At 55.2% G+C, this 21870-nt stretch overlaps 1 protein-coding gene across 1 annotated transcript in view; it reads right to left on the bottom strand.

Annotated features, from left to right (window-relative positions):
* ADAMTS15 (ADAM metallopeptidase with thrombospondin type 1 motif 15) overlaps window positions 1-15463 on the bottom strand; it is a 23756-nt gene extending 8293 nt beyond the window's left edge. The window contains exons 1-4 of the mRNA XM_024131355.2: window positions 14422-15463; window positions 4085-4217; window positions 3181-3348; window positions 2719-3002 (exon numbers count right to left, since the gene is read on the bottom strand). Coding sequence (XP_023987123.1) covers window positions 2719-3002; window positions 3181-3348; window positions 4085-4217; window positions 14422-15378 — 1542 coding nt within the window. The 5' untranslated portion in view covers window positions 15379-15463. The remainder of the gene's footprint in view (window positions 1-2718; window positions 3003-3180; window positions 3349-4084; window positions 4218-14421) is intronic.
* Window positions 15464-21870: the final 6407 nt, after the last annotated feature.

Here is a 21870-nt window from a genome sequence, read left to right on the forward strand (position 1 = left end):
GCAGTGGTTGAGAGTCCGCCTGCCGATGCGGGGGACACGGGTTCGTGCCCCGGTCCGGGAAGACCCCACGTGCCGCGGAGCGGCTGGGCCCGTGAGCCATGGCCGCTGGGCCTGCGCGTCCGGAGCCTGTGCTCCGCAGCGGGAGAGGCCACGGCAGTGAGAGGCCCACGTACCGCAAAAAAAAAAAACCACAACAAAAAAACCGATGCCGCGGGAGAGAGAGAGGAGATTGACGGGGTGCTTTCCTTGAAGAGACGGGAGAGGAGGGCATCGGAGTGCGAAGCACAAAGCCTGGCCTCAGGTGAGCGTGTGGGCAGCTCGTCCACTGTGCAGGAGGAAAGGCAGCGCCGTGGGCGCAGGAGCAGGTCCGACGGGCGACGCGGTGCTGGGAGCTGGTGGGAGTTCACGTCTGATAGCTTAAATGCTTCGTTTTTCTTAGGGAAAGAGGAAGAAGGGTCACTGGCAAAAGTGAAAAATGAGGAAGAAAGAGCTGGTCATGGAAGAGAGAAGTGAAGGTGTGAAGTAACAGCTTAGGTGGTTGGGAGAGTGAGAACTCAGGAAATGAAACGTGATGTGACCCCTCGGCGGCAGGACAGGCCCACCGCAGTGTCCAGGTCATTGATTCAAGCTGAGGCTGGCGAGGAGGACTGCGTGTGCTTCTCCGGCCATGTTCACCTACGCTGGCACCACTGAGAAGGTGAGGGAGCCGGATGCCACCAGGGTGGTGGCTTAGCCCAGTGAGTACGATGAATGGGGATGGGGGCAGAGGAGTGTACGTGCAGGAGTGGTCCCAACAATGGACCACTGTGTCTCAGCTCAATAAGAGGCTGGTGAGGGCCTGAGAAGCCTGAGGGATGATGGAAAGATGTTGGATCAAGGGACTGTAGGTCAGATGGGACTGAAGAATTGCTGGAGTCCCAAAACTGGAGGGCGTGAGCTGGGAAAATAGGGCTTCAGTGGACAGAGTGGGACCCCTGAAATGAGATCTCTGGGGTGATTAGTAGGACAAGCTTTGTGCTTTGACCTTGGCTGGTGAAGGCAGTGTCCTCCCTAAAGGGCCAGGGTGGAGGAGGGACAGTCCTCTCAGAAAGAAGGTTGAGGATAGAGTGGATTTGGCTCCTGATGGATTGAGAGGTCCAGAGAGCTTCTCGCATCACATTTCCTGCATCCAGTATCCCCCTGACCCATCTCTTTATCCTCCGACTCATCTTCCCAAGAGAAGGAACTGGCAGTGACTGGCCTGTCCTCAGGACCTTCCAGCCTCAATGCATCAGGCCGGTGGTCAAGGCAACTATGGGCTAGTAGCAAACCACCCTCCCAAAGATGCCCCCAATGGAGTGCTCATCCACGCAAGCCTCCAGCTCAGCCCACCTCCCGGACTCGGCTCCAGCTCTGCCTGTTGAGACCCTACTCATCCCTTGAGGCTCTCTTCAAATCCCACCTCCTCATCAAGGCTTATTCAGGCCCTTCTAATCATCATTAATCTCTCATCCCTGTTCTTCATGACACATTCTCGCACTCTGTCTCAACACACAGCACACACCCCTCTGCGTCTTGGCTTGCAGTTACATTTCTAGCTTCCCCACTAGACTGTGAGCCCTCTCTGACATGGCCCATGTTTCATTCGTTTTTCTGACCACCACAGTACTTTACCCAGATCCCTGAATAGAGTGGGTTGTTGCCTAATGAATGAATGAAGCTTTAATTAAACGTATATTCCCAGAACACAGAAGAGTCTACATAATCCTGTACCATGCCCATCTCAGGGCAATGGATAAAGTGCTTGGTGAATGCTTTTTTATTATTGATCCATGGCCTCTGAGTACATAAAACCCCAAGGCAAGCCCTCCCGTGGCCAAGGCAGGGGCAGGAGAGGGCTGGACAATCCCTGCCAGGATCAAGGGAGAAGATGGGCCTCTTTCTTATTCCTTTTGGTGGAAAAGCACAAATCCCTTTGCTATCCCAAACCAAGATCTGGAGAAAATAAAGTTCTTATTATATTCAGAGAATATTTGGATTCTGAATTTGTTCCGGTTTGGTTGCTATTCCTATTTATCGGGAAAAAATAACTTTTGTTCATTTATGTTTCAACTTCAAAAACGACCAGTCACAACAGAAACTGAAGCTTGGTTCGGGATGTAACAAATAGGGTTCTGAGCCCGGCTCATCTTGAGCCCACGGCTCCCTGGCCATGAAACACCCGCTGAGGGCAGAAAGGAAGGAGCGGGCAATGAGCCAGGTGTTGGGCTCCAGAGTTCCTCCCAGGGTGCAGCTCAGGGCCGGGCCCGCTGCCCCTGGGAAAGCACCCCACCTGCCTACGGCCTCACCAGTTTCTCTGACCTGCCTCATCTTTTCTCTCCGGTTTTGGAGTCAAGAAGGGGCCAGGGGCTTCCCTGGTGGCGCAGTGGTTGGGAGTCCGCCTGCCGATGCAGGGGACGCGGGTTCGTGCCCCGGTCCGGGAAGATCCCACGTGCCGCGGAGCAGCTGGGCCCGTGAGCCGTGGCCACTGAGCCTGTGCTCCGCAACGGGAGAGGCCACAGCCGTGAGAGGCCCGCGTACCGCAAAAGAAAAATAAAAAGAAGGGGCCAGGACCACAGCCAGGGCAATCGAGGCACAGAGCAGCAGTGAGATACAGTTACGGCCACACAGCAGTGTGTGCCGGGGCTGGTCCCCAGGGCAGGTCCCCGGAGTCCACCCCCCGCCCCCCAGCCCACTCACCCTGTGCTTGCTGAGGCTGCGTCTCTCCACACAGGCCCCCTTGAGGCAGAAGCTGCCGTCCCCGCAGCTGGTGCCGTCGGCCCAGGGGAAGTGGCGGGTCTGGCACAGCGTCTGGCCCTTGGCCTTGCCCGTGCACCACAGCTTGCTGCAGCGCTGCATGTAGGGGCAGGGCTTGGAGCCCACGCCGAAGGCCAGCTCGCACTGCTGGCTCAGGGGGTAGCTGGCACCCGGCAGGTCCTCGGGCAGGGACACGGGCTTGCTGGGCTCGTCCAGAAGGCAGTCGCCTGCAGGGGGCAGAGGGCGCTCATCAGGGGCGAGCCAGAAAGGTGGCCATGGCCAGCGCAGGGGTCTCGAAGGGAGCAGGGATGAAGCCAGGGGAACGGAATGGGCCCCGTCAGACGCCGTGGGTCACGGGGCACAGACGGGACGGGGCCGAGCCCGCCTCCCTGGGGCCCCGCTTACCGTGCCCGCTGTCCAGGAAGTCGGTGACGATGGCGGCGCTGCAGGCCGACCAGGGGTTGGCGCGGTCGATCTGGATGAGCGTCGGGGACATCATGTGGTTGCCCCGGAGCTTCCCGAACACCTCCTCGCACACCTTCACGTTGTCGTGGGGCATGTTGAACACGTGGCCTGCGGGGGAGGCGAGAGGCCTCAGAGGGCGGCACGCGGGCGAGCGTGGAGCAGCTCGAGGGGCGGGTGGGGGGCGGGAGCTAGAGGACCCATGTCTACGGCTTTCAGGCGGGTCATTTCTGCCTAACGGTAGATTGCTTGCAAGTGTCCTCAAGATCATGTTCCTGGGGACCTCCCCGGTGGCGCAGTGGATAAGACTCCACGCTCCCAATGTAGGGGGCGCAGGTTCATTCCCTGGTCAGGGAACTAAGATCCCACGTACATGCCGCACCTAAGGAGCCTGCATGCTACAACTAAGGAGCCCACGAGCCGCGACTAAGGAAGCCATCTGCCACAGCGAAGGCCCGGTGCAACCAAATAAATAAATAAATATTTTTTTTAAAAAATCACGTTGGGGTTTTATTGCTGTTATAGTAAAAAAACAGAGAGAGAGAGAGCATGATCTCACAGGTCCTGCCCTGCCCACCGGCTGTGGGCTCAGTGAGGACAGCGGGGTAGGGTACGTACTCTCCCCTTGGCCCCTAGTTGATGAGACGCTCTGACCGCTGACCGACACAGACAGTGTCACCGGCCACCTGGGCTGGGGCGATCGGGAAAGTGAGCCATCACCGAGGGCGACTCTGACCCTGAGGAAGGAGCCCAAGGGAGCAAAGATAGATGTCTACCCCTGCCCAGAACACCCGGTGCAAACCCAGAAGGGCACTCTCCTCCCTCCCCCAAGAGCCCCCAGCCTCACCCAGCTCGTGGGCGGTGGTGAAGGCCGAGGGAAGCCCGTCGTCCTCGATCACGGAGCAGCTTCTCTTGGGGTCGCACATGGTGCCCACGTCGGCCATGCCCAGCGTGTCACAGGTGGTGGCCCCGCACAGGTCCTGCCCAGGTGGGGGAGAAGCAGAAGCCGGCCAGAAGTAAGAGACGTAACAGAAGGACCAGATGGGAAGGAGGGGCACTTCCCAGCCAGGCCCTTTGCCCAGGGGACTGCAGGGCTGTCATTCATGGAATGCACGCAGGGAAAAAGCCTCAGGAGGGAAGCTCGGTGGCTCGCTGAGAAGACGCGACCCAAATCCTACCCAGGGAGGCCCTGGGAGGAAATTAGGAGGTACAGGATTACACTGAAAGGACCGTTGCTTTCTATAGACACAGCCTTCCAGCCCCAAAAACGGCGACTCCCCAGCCGGGTGAGGTTCTGGTCGTGGCTAACTGGGCAGGAGGGGGTGGAGGCCGGCACCACCCCAGCCAGGGTCGCCTCTGGGAGCCTCGATCCTTGATGAGGGACTGCCTTTAGACCACCATGAATTAAGCTCAGACTCTCAGCCAGAGGGTCACTGGCCAAGGGCCCGCCCTGCCCAAGGCCCAGCTTCCGCAGGCTGGGAGTAGGCAGAGCAAGGCAGAGACAAGCCCGGATGCAGACCCAGCTCCACTGGCCACAGAGGCTTGGGGGACCACGGGCTCCACGGCCGCTCCAGAGAAGACACATTACATGAGTCATGACCTAAGCCGGAAGGTCCCTCTTTCGGTACTGAAACAGCCTGCAGCGGGGCCGGAGCCTCTGGCAGCCCGGACGGAATACACTTCACGGATGTGGAAGGGTCTCCTGGGGGCACAGCTCGCAGGACTCAGGAGCGTTACGGGCCAGCAACGCATCCAGGTGCCTTCGGAGCCCGGAGTTAGCAATAGGATGAGACACCTGTACACATTCGGCTCCTCCTGAGAAGAGACTTTGAACGGGTGACACGGGTACTCTCTACATCACATCCCTGCCTCTAACGTGGAGGGCATTTGACAGTTTACACGAAGCTGACATGCAGCATCTCGTGTAACCCCCACCACAGTCTGAGGAGGCGGAGGTATTATCACAGCCATTTGTCGACGGTGGAGACCGCGACTCATGATCACAGCTGATCGCGGCAGTGACCGAGTAAATGCTGACCCCGGGCCTGCACCTGACACACATAGTGCTCGTTAATCCTCCAGCATCCACTAGGGTAACGACTGCCACCATCACCCTCCACAGACACCTCTTCAGACTCCCCTGAAGCTCAGAGGAGCTCAAGTCCCAGTCAGGGTCTGAGGACTGGACAGTCACCCTCTGTCCGCCTCATCGCGGCTGTTTACTCAGCGTCTCCTGAGACCACGCACTGCGGGTGTGTCCCCCGGGAGCCCAGGGGCTCACACAACAGGCACAGAGAGCTGTCCTCAGCTGTGCGTCTCCCTAGGGGGGTATGTGTGCCTGTGTGTGTGTGTGTGTGTGTGTGTGTGTGTGTGCACGTGTGCTGACGCGGGGAAAAGGTGGGCAGCCAGGGCGTGTGAGGGGGGCCAGGGAGCATAGGAGGAAACGTGGTCACAGTACAGAAAATCAGCAAAATTTAATCCCAAGCGCTCAGAAGTTTACCACCTGAGCAGTCAGACTTGGCTTCTCACGGTCAGGTGACAGTCACACCTCCTCATGAGTTCACAGTGATTCCGGCCAGAGAGCTTCCAGGGTGATCAGACTGAACCCGAGGGCACCCGGGTCGCTGGCGGGTAAAAGGCTGTCCCACACTTGCTCACGGCTCCTCTGTCCCTTCTGGGAGCCCCCGGGGGGACCTCGAATTCCGGTCTCTTCCAAGTCCCCTTCCCTCTCCAAAGGCTCGCTCCCCAGAAGGTTCTCCCTCCGCCAGAGTTCTGAAACCCAGGAAACACCTGCTGTGAGGACGCACGGGGCTGGCGCGGGGCAGGCGCCCCTGACCGCTGGTTGAGGGAGCGTGGCGCCCCGGAGCAGGCTGGGCCGGTGCAGCGGCCTGGGAGCGGAGGACGGAAGGGAGGCAGGAGGCTCGTGCTGGGGCAGAGGCGGGCACGAGAGCACAGGAGCCCACGAAGGTGGCCGCCGCTGAAAGTTCTAGCCTGGCGGTCACAGCCCGTGGGGAGAGCCTGCAGGACGAGATGTCACACTGTCCCCGGGCCGCCATGTGCGCCCAGCACTAGCCTTGTGTACGAGAGGTCACGGCGACAAGCACCAAGAAGCCCAGAGTCTGGTCCTGGCCCATCACGCTGCAGGTGTGTCCCTTTGGGCAAGTCACTCCTGTCCCCTCGTTCTCCTCCTCTGGGGAAGGGCCAGCTCCCAACTAAAACCCAGCCGGTCCCAGCACCTGAAGCCTCTGCTCCTTCCTGACCCCGGGGCGCTCAGCCCCTCCCCCGCCCCCACCGGCCTCTGGGTTATAAAAGGAACACCCAGAACGGTCTGCTTGTAGAATGGAAAGAACCCTAAAGCTGATCTGGTCTGCTGACCCATGCTGTGTAGTTGATAAAACTGAGTCACAGAAACGTGAAGTCACCCACATGGAGATTCAGAGGCCCATCCCCTGCCCTGCTCAGCAGAAAAGGCTGGAGCAGAGTGAGAGCTCAGGCCAGAGTCTGGCGGCCACGGGGCAGCCTGCCTCTGTGGTCAGGAGGTCCTGAAAGCCAAAAGCCGCCTTCCTCTCGGGGAGTGCGGATTCTCTCTGAAGCAGACATGCAGCTGCAGGCCCTTCGTGGCCAGGAGCAACCTGTTCTTTCCGTCAAGAAATCCCAGTTTCCCTGGATCAAACAAGAAGAACGAGGCAAGAGCCGGCAAACTTCCTGAGGGTCTGACGCAGCTGACAGCAGCTGTCCCGCAGTACCCAGCCCATCGCTGTGGGAAGACCAGCTGCTTGGGGTCAGAGGTGCTGCCTGGTCCTCTGCCTGGCCCTTTGCCCCGAGTCAGGACTCAGATGGAGCCTCGCTGGGCCTCCACACTTTGAACTCCCACAGGTGGCTGTGCAGGGTCCCATGGTGCCTCGTTTGTGGCCCTGTGTGTCTCCACCCTTCTGGAACGAACTCAGATGCACTCAAGCTGCCTTAACCTCTTCAGCTCAGGCACTTGTCTCCAGAAACTGAAACGGTTCTGGTTCCTTCCACCTGGAGGGCGTAGGCACCGCCCAGCCCAGCCCCTCACTATTTCTGGTGATTTGCCACTTCTTGTAGCTGCAACTGCCTTTCCAAATGACCCAAGAATCATCTTGGCCAAGAACTTAATCCTCCTGGATTATTCTTTTCTAATTGTCTCTTTTTATAAAAAATAATTTAGGACTAGAGCCAGATTTTGGAAACAAATCAATAAATAAGGATAACACCTCGCAGCGGCCCATCCCGTGTTTACCAAGATTGTGAGCTACACACGCACCACACCTCCCCGGCAGCTGCCTTCCTCACGGCCTTCCTTCCACCCCCTCCCACTTCCCCCGCCATCTGCTGAGATGCTCGTGTTTTCAACGGTAGGAAGAGAGGGAGACCCACAAAAATCAAGCACATTCATTTTTTTAATGTGGCAGAAGATACATGTTCTGATGGAGCCAACTTCCTGCTCACACTGAACTCCTACGCGTGCGAGCCAGCACTCATGTTCACGGCCACGTCAAAGCTTCCAAGAATTCTACTCACAGAACTGCAGAGCCACCCTCTCATTCTGCAGGTGAGGAAACTGAGGCTCCGTGCGCTAAGATCACTCCCCCAAGGCCATGCCACTATGACGTAAAGAATGGGGTCCGCATCCATGCCTTTTGACACCAGGCCAGCAGTGGCCTTTGGTCGGGATGGTACCACACGAGTTAGGGTATCCTAATCGCTGGTGAAACCACCCTGCGCTTGTATTAACATTGCCGCACAGCTTGTTACCCAGCTGAATCTCTCAGGCGTCACTGGACTTCTTCACCCAACTCAGAATCCACTTCTGTTTGTAATCTCCAAGGATGGGAGGGCGTGGCTTTGCTAGAAGAAAAAAAATCTAGCAGTTCAGTGCCTGTGCAGTGTGACTCAGGACGCCTGGAAGAAGAGGTTAGCTCACCCAGGCAGCTTCTATCAGCAGATTCTGTTCCACTGGGCTATAAACACCTCAAGATATACAAAGTGGTATCCCAGCAAGAGATGGACGAAACCAAACAAGAATTACATCATTGAGGAAGCAGAGCAACCTCACTGCAGGAAGACCAAACAACTTTCTCCAGAAGCCGTCACTTCAAGGAAAGGTGTGTAACACGTCCAACAGTAGCTGGCCTTCATGCACAGACGCTATTCTGAGCGCTGTACCTGCTCGCTTACAGAATCCTCACAGCAGCTTTATGAAGGAGATGCCATCACCAGGCCACGTTCTACAGATGAGACCCAGAGAAGATGCGTAGCCAGCCCAGGGTCAAACGGCAAGCCCAGGTTAGACTAGGAGGGCGGGGCCGAGGGAGGGCTGAACCCAGGCAGTGCATCAGCAGAGCTGGGCCCTCCCCACCCTTGCATGCTACTTCCAGGGCACGTGCTCCCAAAGAACAAAGGGGCTGGGGGGGGTGGTCCTCAAGAGGGTAAGGTCGTCCATTCCGGACCCCCTGTCCCCAGAGCGCAGGCGGGTCACAGGTGGGGAGAGGCCGGAGAGGCCCGGGGAGAGGGGAAGGCAGGATTAAAGGCCACGAGTGCTCTGGAAACGGGGTCTGCGCCAGACTCCCAGCCCCACACCTGCACAGACACACTGACCCCAGCCCTGCCGTGCGCCATCCGCCGGCTCCTCCTGGGCAAAGCCTGATGGCAAAGAGCCAAGATGAAACGCCAAAGAACCCGAGTCTCCCTCTCCCAACCCTGCAGCCTCAAAAGTTGGATGAACAGCCCCCGGGAAGGGAGGTGAAACTACCTGAGCACTCAGAGCTCTGTGGTCCTTTCACTGCATCAGCACCCCCCTCCCGCGAACACCCTGAACAATGGCGACACGCATGGGCCCATCGGAGGGGCTGCAAAGATGTAGAGAGGTCCTGCCCGGAAGATCAGTGGGACTGGCAGCCGTGGGGCCCAGAGTTTCCACACAAATAGGAAGTGTTGGGCATACCTGCAGGGGGATGGGGCAGAATGCTTTGAAGCAGGGCCGCCTCAAACCTAAGCTCTGGCCAGGGACCCATCGGTAATGACTGGACAAAGAGCAAATATACTGAGCAAGACTCAGGCAGCGATGGTTTCAGCTGCCGTAACTGGGCACCAATTCTGGAACACTCAGTAGCTCGTCCCCTCAACAGCCCTGCCAGTCGGGTACCCTTGTCATCATTATCCTTGTTTTACAGATGAGGGGAGAGTAGTTCAAACAGCTGATTCGCTCACTGTCATTGCTGAAAGCGCAAGTGCAAGGGCCAGGGTCCCAACTCAGCTCTGCCTGACTCCACACCTTGTGTTCTTTCCATTGCGCCCTGCGACCCGGGCAAGGTGTCACAGCAAGGTGAGCGTGAGGGCCCCGCGTGAGGCCAACATCTACAGAGACGTTGAAAGGCTGGCAAAGGGCAGGACCTACCGAGGGGCCGACCTCGCTGGCCTTCCTGACTAACCAGAGTGTAAAAAAAGAAAGAAAAGATTCCAGGGCACATTCCTCCTTCCAAACTTCCTCCCCACCCTCCCCCATCACTCCCGGCTTGCTTATTTGCTGTAAGTAAGAGACTGGGGCAGAAGAACTATCAGCCTACAGGCCGGGGAGGATCATCTCTCCTCCTCCCCCCTCCCAGAAGGAGTGGGGTTGAGCTTCCATTTAGTGGTAAAGATTTACAAACTATTAAATGCCAAATCTACAGCTGTCTCTCTCTCTCTCTCTCTCTCTGCTAACAACTTCCTCCAAGACCTGACTTCAAAAAAGCTTCTCACAAAAGACAAAAACTCTAATTCGAAAAGATACAGGTGCCCCAAGGTTATAGCAACACTATTTACAATAGCCAGGACCTGGAAGCAACCTAAATGTCTCTCCACAGATGAATGGATAAAGAAGATGTGGTATATTTATACAATGGACTATTACTCAGCCATAAAAAAGAATTGAAATAATGCCATTTGCAGCAACATGGATGGAGCTAGAGATTGTCATACTAAGTGAAGTAAGCCAGACAGAGAAAGACAAATATCATATAATATCACTTATATGTGGAATGCAACAGAATGATACAAATGAACTTATTTACAAAAACAGAAATAGGGCTTTCCTGGTGGCACAGTGGTTGAGAGTCCGCCCGCCGATGCGGGGGACACGGGTTCGTGCCCCGGTCCGGGGAGATCCCACGTGCCGCGGAGCGGCTGGGCCCGTGAGCCGTGGCCGCTGAGCCTGTGCTCCACAACAAGAGAGGCCTCGACAGTGAGAGGCCCACGTACCGCAAAAAAAAAAAAAAAAAAAAAAAAAAAAACCCACAAACTATGAATCCTAAAAAACAGCCAGTCCCATGGAAGAAATGTCACAAATAGCAAACCAGAAGGTGGCCTGAAGGAAGGGCCTCCTGCAAGATAGAAAACAAGCTTTCTGTCCCATCACCACCACCTCCTTCCTTCTTGCCTTTCCTTTGGTCCAGCATCTGTTTGTCCCTTGTCCTCAGCTTCCAGACTCCAGTGTTAAAGAGAAAGACCCCCCTCTGGGCTTCCAGAAGACACGGTCCGAGCCTTCGCCAGGGCACTTACTTACACCGCATTGTAATGGGTTGTTTCCTTGTCAGGGGTCCCTGACACACAGTGAATTCCTGGAGGCCAGAGGCCACATCTTAGGAGTATCTGTAGCTCCACAGCCCAGTACAGTACCAGAAATAATAGATGCTCGATAAGTGTTACGAGAATGTATGGATAAATGAATGGAAGCCATTGGACCACAGTTGCCCAAACAGCAGAAGCACTAGACCTAAAGAGAGAGAAGACCCAGAGAAGTGCAGTCCCACTGGACCACTGCCCAGCACAGCAGAAGCCATAGAAACTCCTCCTCTCAGAAGTAAATGTCCACACAGAATGGCTGGCTCTCATTCTCCACAGATCCTGGTTCCAGTCCTATGTGACCTCACCCTGCTGTTATGAGCTGGAGGCTGATCGCTTTGCAGAATCCAACGTGCACTCTTGCTGCGGGAACGGACTTATTCTGAATCTTTAAGGAAACTCCCCAAATTGTCAAAATCCTTGCTGTAGGATCCATTGTTTCTCCTTTGTGGAAGTAAAGGATCCTCCCTGGGTCTCATCTTCCCAGTGTTTTGATTTCAATACCTCACAGCCCTCCATCTGCCTGCCAAGGGGACAGCAGGCTCCCCACAGCCTGGCCCAGGCTTGTTTCCACCGCTGCAGCTCTGAGACGTCGGAGGAGAACTCCACGCCTGCCGGGCCTGCCCTCCTCCTGCTCTCTGCTGGGCACCGCAGCACCAGGAGCTCCCTGGAGCTGCTCTCACCTCTTCCTCACAGGAGGAAGTACTGTCCGGCCAAGCCCGACCCCTTCCTAACTGCTTCCTCCCCGTGAGAAACATAACCAGAGTGCAATCAGAAAGAGGCAATCGCCATTTTTCCAATTTCTCTGGGGCAACCAAGAAATAGGTGACTCTAAAGGGACTTCCCTGGAGGTCCAGTGGTTAAGACTCCACACTCCCAATGCAGGCGGCCCCGGTTCGATCCCTGGTCAGGGAACTAGATCCCGCATGCCACAACTAAGAGTCCACATGCTGCAACTAAAGATCCCAGACACAGCAACGAAGATTCCACGTGCTGCAACTAAGACCCGGTGCAGCCAAATAAATAAATAAATGTTAAAAACGACAACAACAACAAAAAATAAACGATGTCCGTCAGTTCAAGGTCCTTTAGAAACAAAAGGTAATTTACAAAATAAGCACCTTTCTCAAAAACGTCTTATCCAAACAAATTATATATATTCTTTTCAAATTTTAGTTTGAAAAAGCATTGATTACACCACTATTCCAATAAATAGGGTTTAAGCAGAGAAGCGCACACATCTGATTTAAAGGATTACTCCCCACCCTTACAAAGTAAGACAAAAGTCCCTCTTGCGTTGGAGCGGAGAGGAGGCTCCAGGTTCCTGGAGACCACGTCGGCCTCCGTCTAGAAAGAGCAGCTGCGCGCTGGTGTTCTCATCTCATACTGTACCTTCCCCAGGGAGCTCAGGAATGAGCCGTTCCTGAGACTCTGGCAATGCAGCAGGCCCTGAAGTCTGTACTGGCCAGGAGGTGGAGAAGAGACGTTTGCTCTGAAGCATGAAGCACATACCTGCATGACGGGCCTGCCGACACAGCCTCCCCACCCTCTGGCTTTGCCCTCTCCACGCCTAAGGGAAAGACAGCTTCTGAGAGTCACACCGTGCACATCCCTGCTTCCGACCCAAGTGGTCAGACATCTTGTACCCATTATGCATGGTCAACATAGCCCCCTAGGGGAGGTCTAGCACACACCGCTGACAAACAGAAGCTGTCACGCTGTTTGATTGCTTCTTCTTCAAAAGGCGGATCCTTCTGACGGCATGGCCCATATTCCCAGCAGGAGTGCTCTTCCTAGGGCTGGTTCCAAAAGTCAGCCTCACCGCCAGGCAGTAGAGACGGAGGTCTGTTACTTTAGACCAGTGGATGGCCTCCACAGGGGCATCCCAGGTAGCAGATGGGGCAACAGCTGCTTTGCCCATTAAGAGATCCTGTTCTTGGCCTTTGCTTTTTCCCCAGCCATCTGACTGCCGAGTTGGGCTGTGTGCAGAGGTTGAAGCCACCTCCTTTGCAGCTTCCCCCTGACTCAGGCACTGCTCGTAGGGGCTGGGCAGCGACGGCTCCACAGACCTCAGTTGGAAGAATGAGCGCAAGGAAACGGACTCGAGCCAAAGGCCTCCCTGGAGGAACCAGGTGGTGGGAGGAGAAGGCTGGGAAAGGAGGAAGTTTAGTTCCAGGAAGGGACCAGCTGTGCCAAATGGGTTAGCGTGGAAGTCTTCAGCTCCTGTTCCAGCCCCATGCGCGCCAGTCCATCTGGATACAGTGGAGAGTCAGGGCCCCATAGGTACCCAAGGATTCCTTGCCACCCCCAGAAGCCTGTGGTTATGATGTCAACAGAACAAGAGCCTGGCACAGATTCAAACCACAGCCCCCCAAGTCAGAGGGAGCAGCAGGTCACATGGATGCTCGCTTTCCTCCCAGTCTCCTGTATCTGAGAAATTTCAAGAACCCAAAAACACAGCACCCAGTCACTGCAACATCTATGAATCTAAATTTTCAATAGATCCATAGCAAAAGGCAGAGCTGCTTTTCTGATCTGCTTTTTTGATCTGTCTTTCTAATCCCAAGACTCAGTATCTTTCCAACCCTGCAGCTGGGATCTCCAGATGCTCTGCCCTGAGCTCACTCCACTTCCGCACTGCCAGGGCCAGAAGCTGGAGCCCTGTAGTCAAGCACCGTCATAGGAGTGTCAGTGAGTCTGGGTCATGAGCAGCCCTGCCTGCTCTGCCCAGAGCCTACATCAGGGCACAGGGTCAACTCCACCAACAGGGATACGGGAAAAGTGAAAGAGATGTTCTCAACTCAGCTCTAAGTGAAGCTCCACTTGAAACTCCAAGCCTCAAACTGTTTGCCTGCTCTAAATGGACCAGAAGCTCCTCAAAGAGGAGACAGGCCCAGCACAGACGGGTGTAAGAGAAGCAGCAAGGAAGACAGAAATGCTGCCTGTACTTGAGTCTGTCCTTTCACTGCAACCCACGAAAAATCCCAAACGAGCCCCTCTATCCCAATCCAGCTTTCCCAGGCCCAGGACAGATAGAGGATAACGCGACATGTTACCCACGAGAAAAGCAGCAGGCGCTCAACTTCCAGTTCCCCAAGCAGAAAAAAAGAAGCCTCGGAAGGATATTTCCGAAAGGACTTAGATGCCCCCTTACAGCAGGGGCGGACCTCGCCAACGCCATCCTCAGAGCGCCTCCTATCTGCCTTGGAGACAAACTGCGGCTTCGGGGCGGAAACTTCCTGGGTTCCGGCCCCTCGGCGCCGGATCCCGGAGGCGCTCATTGGCCGCGCCGGGCCTACACCTTCCGAAGGAGCAGGCGTTCCTCTGAGTGCCCACGTGCATCCGGATGCACAAGAGCCGGAGCCCCACCGAGCCTAGGAGCCGGCTCTCCCCGGAGGGTCCAGAGTGGCAGTCGGAAGAGATCAACGAGATTTCAACTCGGGGGTGGGGGATGGAGGTGACTGCGCGCCGCAGAGGGCATTTAGAGAGTTAAGGGCAGTGACCTCCCCCCCAAAAGTGGGGGCTCTCTGGGTCCAAAGAGGTGACAAATCAACTCACCTGCCGGGTGAAGAGGATGGCAGTGTCCCAGTACTCAGGGTGCTTGTCACTCACTTTGTTCAACTTCTTCTGCCACGCGCAGAAGTTGCGCAGCGTCAGGGCCGCGTTGCCCGTGACCTTGGGCCCCGTGTCGCGGTCTCCGAGAAGCAGCACCTTGACCACGACGATGTTGATGGGGTTGAGGATGCTGGGATGGCGGTAGAGTCGCGCCGCCGTGGCCAGCAGCGTCAGCAGATAATGCTCCAAGTCCGCGCCGTGGAACTTGACCATCGACTCGTCCGCCACCACCAGCGTCTCCACGTACCGCGGGATAGACACGAAGCGCTTGGCGCGCCCGGACCTGCGCGGGCTGCGACCCTCCCCTAAGCCGATCCGCTGAGGCTTGTAAGGGTCCAGGGCCCGCAGGATGGAGGGGTTCCAGCCTGAGGCCACCCCGCAGCGAGACTTGGGATCTGCGGGAGGCCCTCCGGGGGTGCCCCGGCGCTGCAGGAGGTGTGCGCCCTGGCTGTTGCGCTGCGCCGCCGGCGCCCCGGCGTTGGGCAGCGGGCTAATGACGTACTCGGCGCCTCGGTAGCCAAAGGCTCCGCGTAGCCCCCCGCACAGGCTCAGGGCGGCGAACGAGTCTGGCTCGGCATTCACGTCCCCAGAGTAGAAGCACCGTCGCAAGTCCGGAGAGCTGCCGATGAGTCCCTGGAGGGGGACGCCCAGATGCTCAGTGGCGAAGGCGGGCGCCAGGAACTGAGCATCCGGCGTCAGGTGTAGGTAAAAGTCCTCCTGAAATGCTGTGATCTGAAAAATGAGTCCCTGATCCCCGGAGTCCTGGGGACCCCGCCAGTCGTAGTGGCGGCCGTTGATGTCCGGGTCCAGGCGGATGGGGACCACCACCTCTCGCTCTGGCTCTGAGCCGCCAGCGGGTGCCCCGGCGAGAGCCAGCGTTAAGATGCCCAGCAGAAGCATGGCGCCGGGCAGCGCACAGCAGCGCTCTGCGCAGGGCTCGGCCGGCTCCCCGGCCGCCGGCGCTGTCTCCTCGCAGCCCGTACACCGGAACCACCGACGCCTGGGACCGCCCGCAGCTCCCAGAAAGGGGAGCCCCGGGGAGGGAGACTCCTCGCAGAGCAGCGAGCGTGCACCGGGCAGTTCGCGCCTCCTACCTGTGCCTTTCCAAGCAAAGCGCGCCCTGGGAGCTTAAGTACAATCGCTGTCAAGTGCAAGGACGAAGACTTGCAGCCGAGAACTAGAGGGAGGTGTCGGCCGCTCCTCCGAACCGCAGCCGCTCCGCTCGCAGCGCCGCAAACCAGGCGCTGGGCGAGCCTATTAAAGGCCCCCTCCTCTTTGGACTGCCCAGTCAGCGCCCTCCCTCCCTCCCCTCCCAGCCTCCCAAAGCTTGCAGCCTCCTGGGGCCACCGAAGAACTCGGTCCCGCCTCCCGAGCGGAGAGCCACTTGGCGGGGAGGGAGTGGCGTTGAGCTGAGGCAGGAGGCGTGGGCCGGCCGGAGAAACCAGCGCCAGAGTCTGGATTCGTGTCCTGCCCTCACGCTAAGTCCCAGTGTCCGACACATCAGTCCGGACCCGCCGTCCGGCTGCTCTCTGGGTCTGAGCCTTGATCTCAGGGCAGCTGGGGTCAGGAGTTGGACATGAAGACCCGCCACTGACCCCCTCATCCCTCTACCGTTGCAGCATCCCCGCTGTTTCCTCATCCTAGTGTCCCCTAAAAGTCCCAGAACCAAGAATTGCCCCCTGTAAATGTGCACACTGCCGGGCACATGGAAGGACCTTCTGGAAGCCAGGGCCGCCCAGGTCCACGGTCTGCCATGGGGGCGGTGGTGTGCTGGCTGGAATGATACGTACGGTTAATTTTCAAAAACTTTGCCAGTCGGCTGTTACACAGTCATTCCTAACATTTTAATTATGTGAACTTATAAATTATGTTTAATAACAAGCCCCATCACTTCCTAATTATTTGTGCAGAGTTATCTGTGCTCTTGAGCCTCGGGAGCCACCAACCCTCCAGGACAGCCCCAGCCCCCGGGGCCGGAGAGCAGAGGGGTGCGAGGGTGATGGCAGGATTGAGTGGCGCGCCATTCCGCACGGCCCCAAGCCGGGGTGTCACGACGCGCGCTCGGACCAGGTCCTGTGGGAAGTTTACACCACCCTGCCGCTCAGGGCTTGAGGGAGGGAGGGGAGCCTCCGTGTTCAGCACTGACCAGCACGCCAGCGCAGGGGGGGAGGCAGAGTAAGAGGTGCTCTTCCCGCCCCAGGGGCTGAAGCACTGGTGGACGGTGGAAAAATCATCAAGAAAAAGTATTTCCTCCCTGACTTCCTCTCATTTGATCCTTGACCAAGTAGACGTAGGACCCTGGAGTGCGACGCTGAGGGTGTGTGGGCGGGACTGTGTGGGGAGTCTGAGGGGCCCGGTTTCAGGCTCTGGGCCCTGGGGCCCTCCCTAGCCCGCCATAAAATCCACGTCTCTTCTTCTGACCAGGAAGGAGGTCAAGTAGAGGAAGGAAACCTTTCCTAGTCTCTCCTGATACCGAGAACATCTTCCCAGAACCAAAGGGCTCTGGGTTGAGTTCGCAAGAGGAAGGGGCAGGAGGGTATGTGACGCCGCCGTGAAGCATGAGAAGGGGGTGTTCGGAAGAAGTTTGGAATTTTCTCAGGAAAGTGGCTGCTGGCGAGTAAACACCCCTGTTGTTGAAGGGAAGAGAAAGCTGGGACTGGTCCACGGCGGAGAGCGCTTTCTGCCCATTATCTTCTCCCCATAAAGGATCCCATCTGCAAGAGGCCCCTGGGGCCTTGGAACAGGAAGAGTGCTCGGATGCTGCGAGTCTCCTGGGGCCCCTCTTCAACCGAGATGCACTCCGTGAATGAGTAAGAGATGGTGTTTATGCTCTGTAAATAAGAGAGGGGGGGTGTGCATACGGAGGACTGTGAGAGAGAGAGTTCACCACGTTTTCCAAAGGCCTTCTGTGTTTGAGCGTTTAAAGAGGGCCTATAATTAAAGAGAAACTCAGACAACCAAGGGCGATCGTAAGTCACTTATTTAGGGCAAGCAATTGTCTTCCTACACCCAGCAGTTTTAATGGTGAGTTACAAGGTTACTTTCACTGTGATCCATGGAGTTTGGTAGGGGCCATGGCATGTCACTCACGATGGCAGGCCCAAGAGAGGAAGCCTTTCCCCACCTGTGGGCCTCGCTTCCCCTTCCCCAGTCTCACCCCAGCTGCTCTCAGCCCTGAGCACAGAAACAGGCCACGTGGACGTCCTCAAAGGTACGAGCTTGCACTGAGCCCTTACTCGCCGCTAAGCACTGCACCAAGAGTTTTATATGCATTCTTATTTAACGCTGGTCTCTCCCCGCTTGGGAAACTGTAATTCTGTCCAGGCACTTTTCCCAGGGGTTCCTAAGCAGGAATTGAGGCTCTAGGGAAATGCCAAGGTAAAGCACATAGAACACTTGAGCAGAAGGTAGGAGAATTCCGCATGAACACCCCAGTGCTATCACTGATCTGATTCTCTGACCCTACACCTTCTCATGTGTCAAAGGAAGAGGGATTCCCCTCCATCAGAGGTCTTCGGTCGGAAGACTGCATTGGAAATCTCTGGTCAAGGTGATGTCTCTGATCACATCCAGATCAAATACCACCTGACTGTTCCAGGCCTGTGGAAGGCGGCAGAGCATAATGATTGGGAGCCCAGGCTCGGAGGACCCAGTGTGCATCCTGGCTCCACCCCACCTTAGCTGTGCCATCTTGGGTGAGTTACTGTACCTCCTTAAGCCTCAGCTTCTTCATTATTAAAATTAGCGCAATAATACTACCCATGTCCTATACTTATTATGAGGATTAAATAAGTGAATGCTTAAAAAGTGCTCGGAAGGGGGCTTCCCTGGTGGCGCAGTGGTTGAGAGTCCGCCTGCTGATGCAGGGGACGCGGGTTCGTGCCCCGGTCCGGGAGGATCCCACATACCGCGGAGCGGCTGGGCCCGTGAGCCGTGGCCGCTGTGCCTGCGCATCCGGAGCCTGTGCTCCGCAACGGGAGAGGCCACAACAGTGAGAGGCCCGCGTAACGCAAAAAAAATAAAAAATAAAAAAAAATTTTTTTTTTAAAGTGCTCGGAAGGGCTGGTGCATAAAAAAGCTTTCTCAAAGTTATCTAGTAGTGCTGTGAATATACTTATTAGCTATTATTATGAATTATTATTACTACCAAGCTTTACTTGACCTTCTGAGATGATTGCAACATCACCTTCTGAAGTTTCTGGTATTTCTAGTGGGAAAGGAGGAAAGCTAGTGGGACCACCTTTTCCCAGCTCTGCTGGGCCTCCCAATGTCACTTTGGTGGCCCTGCTTCCATACTAGGACACTGCAAGTGCCACCCTCTTACTTCTCCCTGTCCTCCAGGATGTTAAGATCTTTGGGAGATAAAAAAACAGCTCTTCCCCCAAAGATTGGGGCCTGGCCCTGCTGTCAGATCTGAATACCTCAGCTTGGCCTTCATGCCCTTCACCTACTAGGCTGACCTCTTCCTGGCCTTCTGACCTCAGCCCAAGTGCCACCCCCTCAGAGACGCCTTCCTAGGCCACCCAACCTAACAAGCCCCAAATCATGATTATGAGTCCGTATTTTATTTTTCTCCACAGCATTTACCTCTATCTAAACCTATTTTGTTCACTTGGATCTTTACTCCTTTATTGAACCCCCCCAACTATAGAATGAAAGTGGGACCTCCTCTGTCTCTTTCACTGTTACCTCCCCAGGGCCTGGCCCAGCGTTTGGCCAATAGAGAGCTCTCCATAAATACTGAGTGAATGAACGAATTCGCCCGATTCTAATCTCAGCTCGGCCACTCGCAGTGGACAAGGAACTTCAGCTCCAAAGTGGGGGTAAGGATATCTCCTAGGAGAATTGGGAGCGCCTAACGACTGCTCCCATAATTATTAATTCCCTACACCTCTGTGACGGAACCTCAGCCCAGCACCCTAGTCACCCAGCCCAGGACCCTCGTGTCATAGTTGAGGCCGCTGAGGTCCAGAGAGAGAAAGTTCCTTGCCAGCGAGCTGCTTTGCTCATCTTATAAACTCACTTCTCTTTACGCTTTCCATGAAAACCTGGCTTTAGCTAAATTAATTAGTTTGGCTTCTTCTGTTCCGAAGCTGTTACTTCAGCTCACCATCTCCCCGACGTGGGATGCCCTCCTAACCTCACCTCTGCTTGTCTCTATAACTCTCACCTCCTATAGGAAACCACTTCATTTAACTCTCACAGCTTTGATTATGCCTTTTTTCTTCATTCCTTCAGCATATTTGTATTCCATTTCTAGCAAATGAACATTCAACTTGAACTTGCTTGCCTTTCGCTAATTAAATGTTAAACCCTTTTCCTGGGACTGGGCTACAGCCACACTGGACCGGAAACTCAGCAAAACCAGGGCTTCCTTTTCTTTCACATGAGTCTCCATGACAGTCCCCAGAGCAGCTGTGGGTGGCTTGGCTGAGCCAGGTGGGTGCTGAAGTTTCCAGGTAGAAGATCAGCCCCAAAGGGCGATGTACTGAGGCCAGAGGATACAGCCACAGGATTCCGTTAGGAGACTTAGAACTCACTTCTTTCAGATTCTGCTTATTCACCAACATCAGGACCAAGGATGACTTCTGCCTCCTGTAAAATCGAGCATCCTGGCGTATCTCCCCAAACAGGAGATAAGAATTAAGGAGAAAAGAGAGTTGGGGAGAAAGGAGGAAGAAGCCCTACGGTCGAGGCAAGATTTCAGTGGGGAGGGATGTCTCTCAACTCCTCAGATCAGGTGTTATTAAATCACTGGTTTACCATGTTAGCATTTAGATCAGAAAATAGATGTAAGAACATACCATTTGTGTGTGTGTGCTGTATGTCTCTACCATTCTCTGGCAAAGATCCCTGAAAGTCCCAGGTGTGTTTAATCTGCTTTTCATGGAAACTGTGCTATAGAGACGGGCAAAGCAGATAACATCCACAGAGGCATTAGGGAAGCTTTTTGGAAGGCTCAGGAAGTGTTAAAGGCATCATCCACAGGCTCCCACCAGTGCTGGAGCTCTTGGCCAGTCTTCCCCCAGATGTGGAGACAGCTGAGGCAGCTGGAGATTCACCTAAGGCCCCTTGAATTATAGCCCTGGGCCTGGGTCCATTCTTCTCTGCTCACAGGAAATATTTAACTCTATTTTTTCCCACTCTGTTTTTCCTCTGGGGCTCAGTATTTAATAGACATCCCTCTGGTACTTACGTCCTGTATCTCTTCTCTTGGATGCTAGGAGGTTAGAACAAAGGGTCCTGACTTGGCCTGGGGACACTCACCAGATAATAGCTCCAGGCTTCCTCCTTCTTGCACCCTGAGTCTCCCCTTCAACCGTCTTAAATAACAGCCACCACACTCATATCTCAGGATCCCCAATTTAGTAACTTATTTCATAGACTCACACACACACACACACACGCCAATGTAAATTACTGTGGAGCTCTTGGCCGTTCAGGATATCGCTGGCCTTCGAACTGGTGCGGGAGCAATACCTAGAATGGAGATGCAATGAGGCTAAATCCTCAACTCCTGCCTGGGGATTTAGAAAGCAGCTCGTTCTTTCTGCCAAGCAAGCTTCTCGCTGCTCTGCTCCTCCAGTATATGCTTTCCCACCATCATCAGCATCCAGAATAGTAGCTTCAAGATTGGGTTTGGACCAGAGCCCCAGGCCCCCTGCGCGGTCAGTAGGAAGCACCACCTCTAAACATCAGGATGTCAGAAACGGCCCCAAGATAATGTCATCTTTCCACCCAAGCGCCATGTTCTCCTCCAGCAACCCACTCTCCTTCTTAATAAAAACACTTGACACGTACAGAATAGCATGTGATCTGTAAAGGAGTTCATATTGATAGATATTATCTCACTTTATCCTCACAAAACACTGGGGGAGGGGGAGTGGTGGGACAGGAATGAGCAACATCTCCACTATGGGTAAGAAAAACAACTTGATGGCCCTAACGTGACTGAGCTACTGTGTTTGGAGTTTTTACAAAAAGTCACAGAGAACACCCTAACATAGCAGAGGAGTATTATTTAATTTGTATTCAAAGAGCATTTTTTTCTGTTGTATTCATGTTCACTTCCTTCCTTCTAAGCTAGGGCACTAAGGGAACCCAACCCAATGGAACTCAGCATAGATCACAGTTTGCTCCAATGTAGCAATCCTGAGCCTCTTAGGGACCACAGAGGATGTCCTAAACACTGAGAAACCTGATCCCTGGAAACACCCAGGCACAGACACACGCTCAAAACTTTGGTCTGTCCCGCGAGGGGCTGCCTCGCGAACTCACACGGGTCATAATGGCCATCATCAAAAAATCTAGAAAAAATAAATGCTGGAGATGGTGTGGAGAAAAGGGAACACTCTTGCACTGCTGGTGGGAATGTAAATTGATACAGCCACT

Source organism: Physeter macrocephalus, chromosome 16, assembly GCF_002837175.3.
Source record: "Physeter macrocephalus isolate SW-GA chromosome 16, ASM283717v5, whole genome shotgun sequence".
Taxonomy (NCBI): Eukaryota; Metazoa; Chordata; class Mammalia; order Artiodactyla; family Physeteridae; genus Physeter; species Physeter macrocephalus.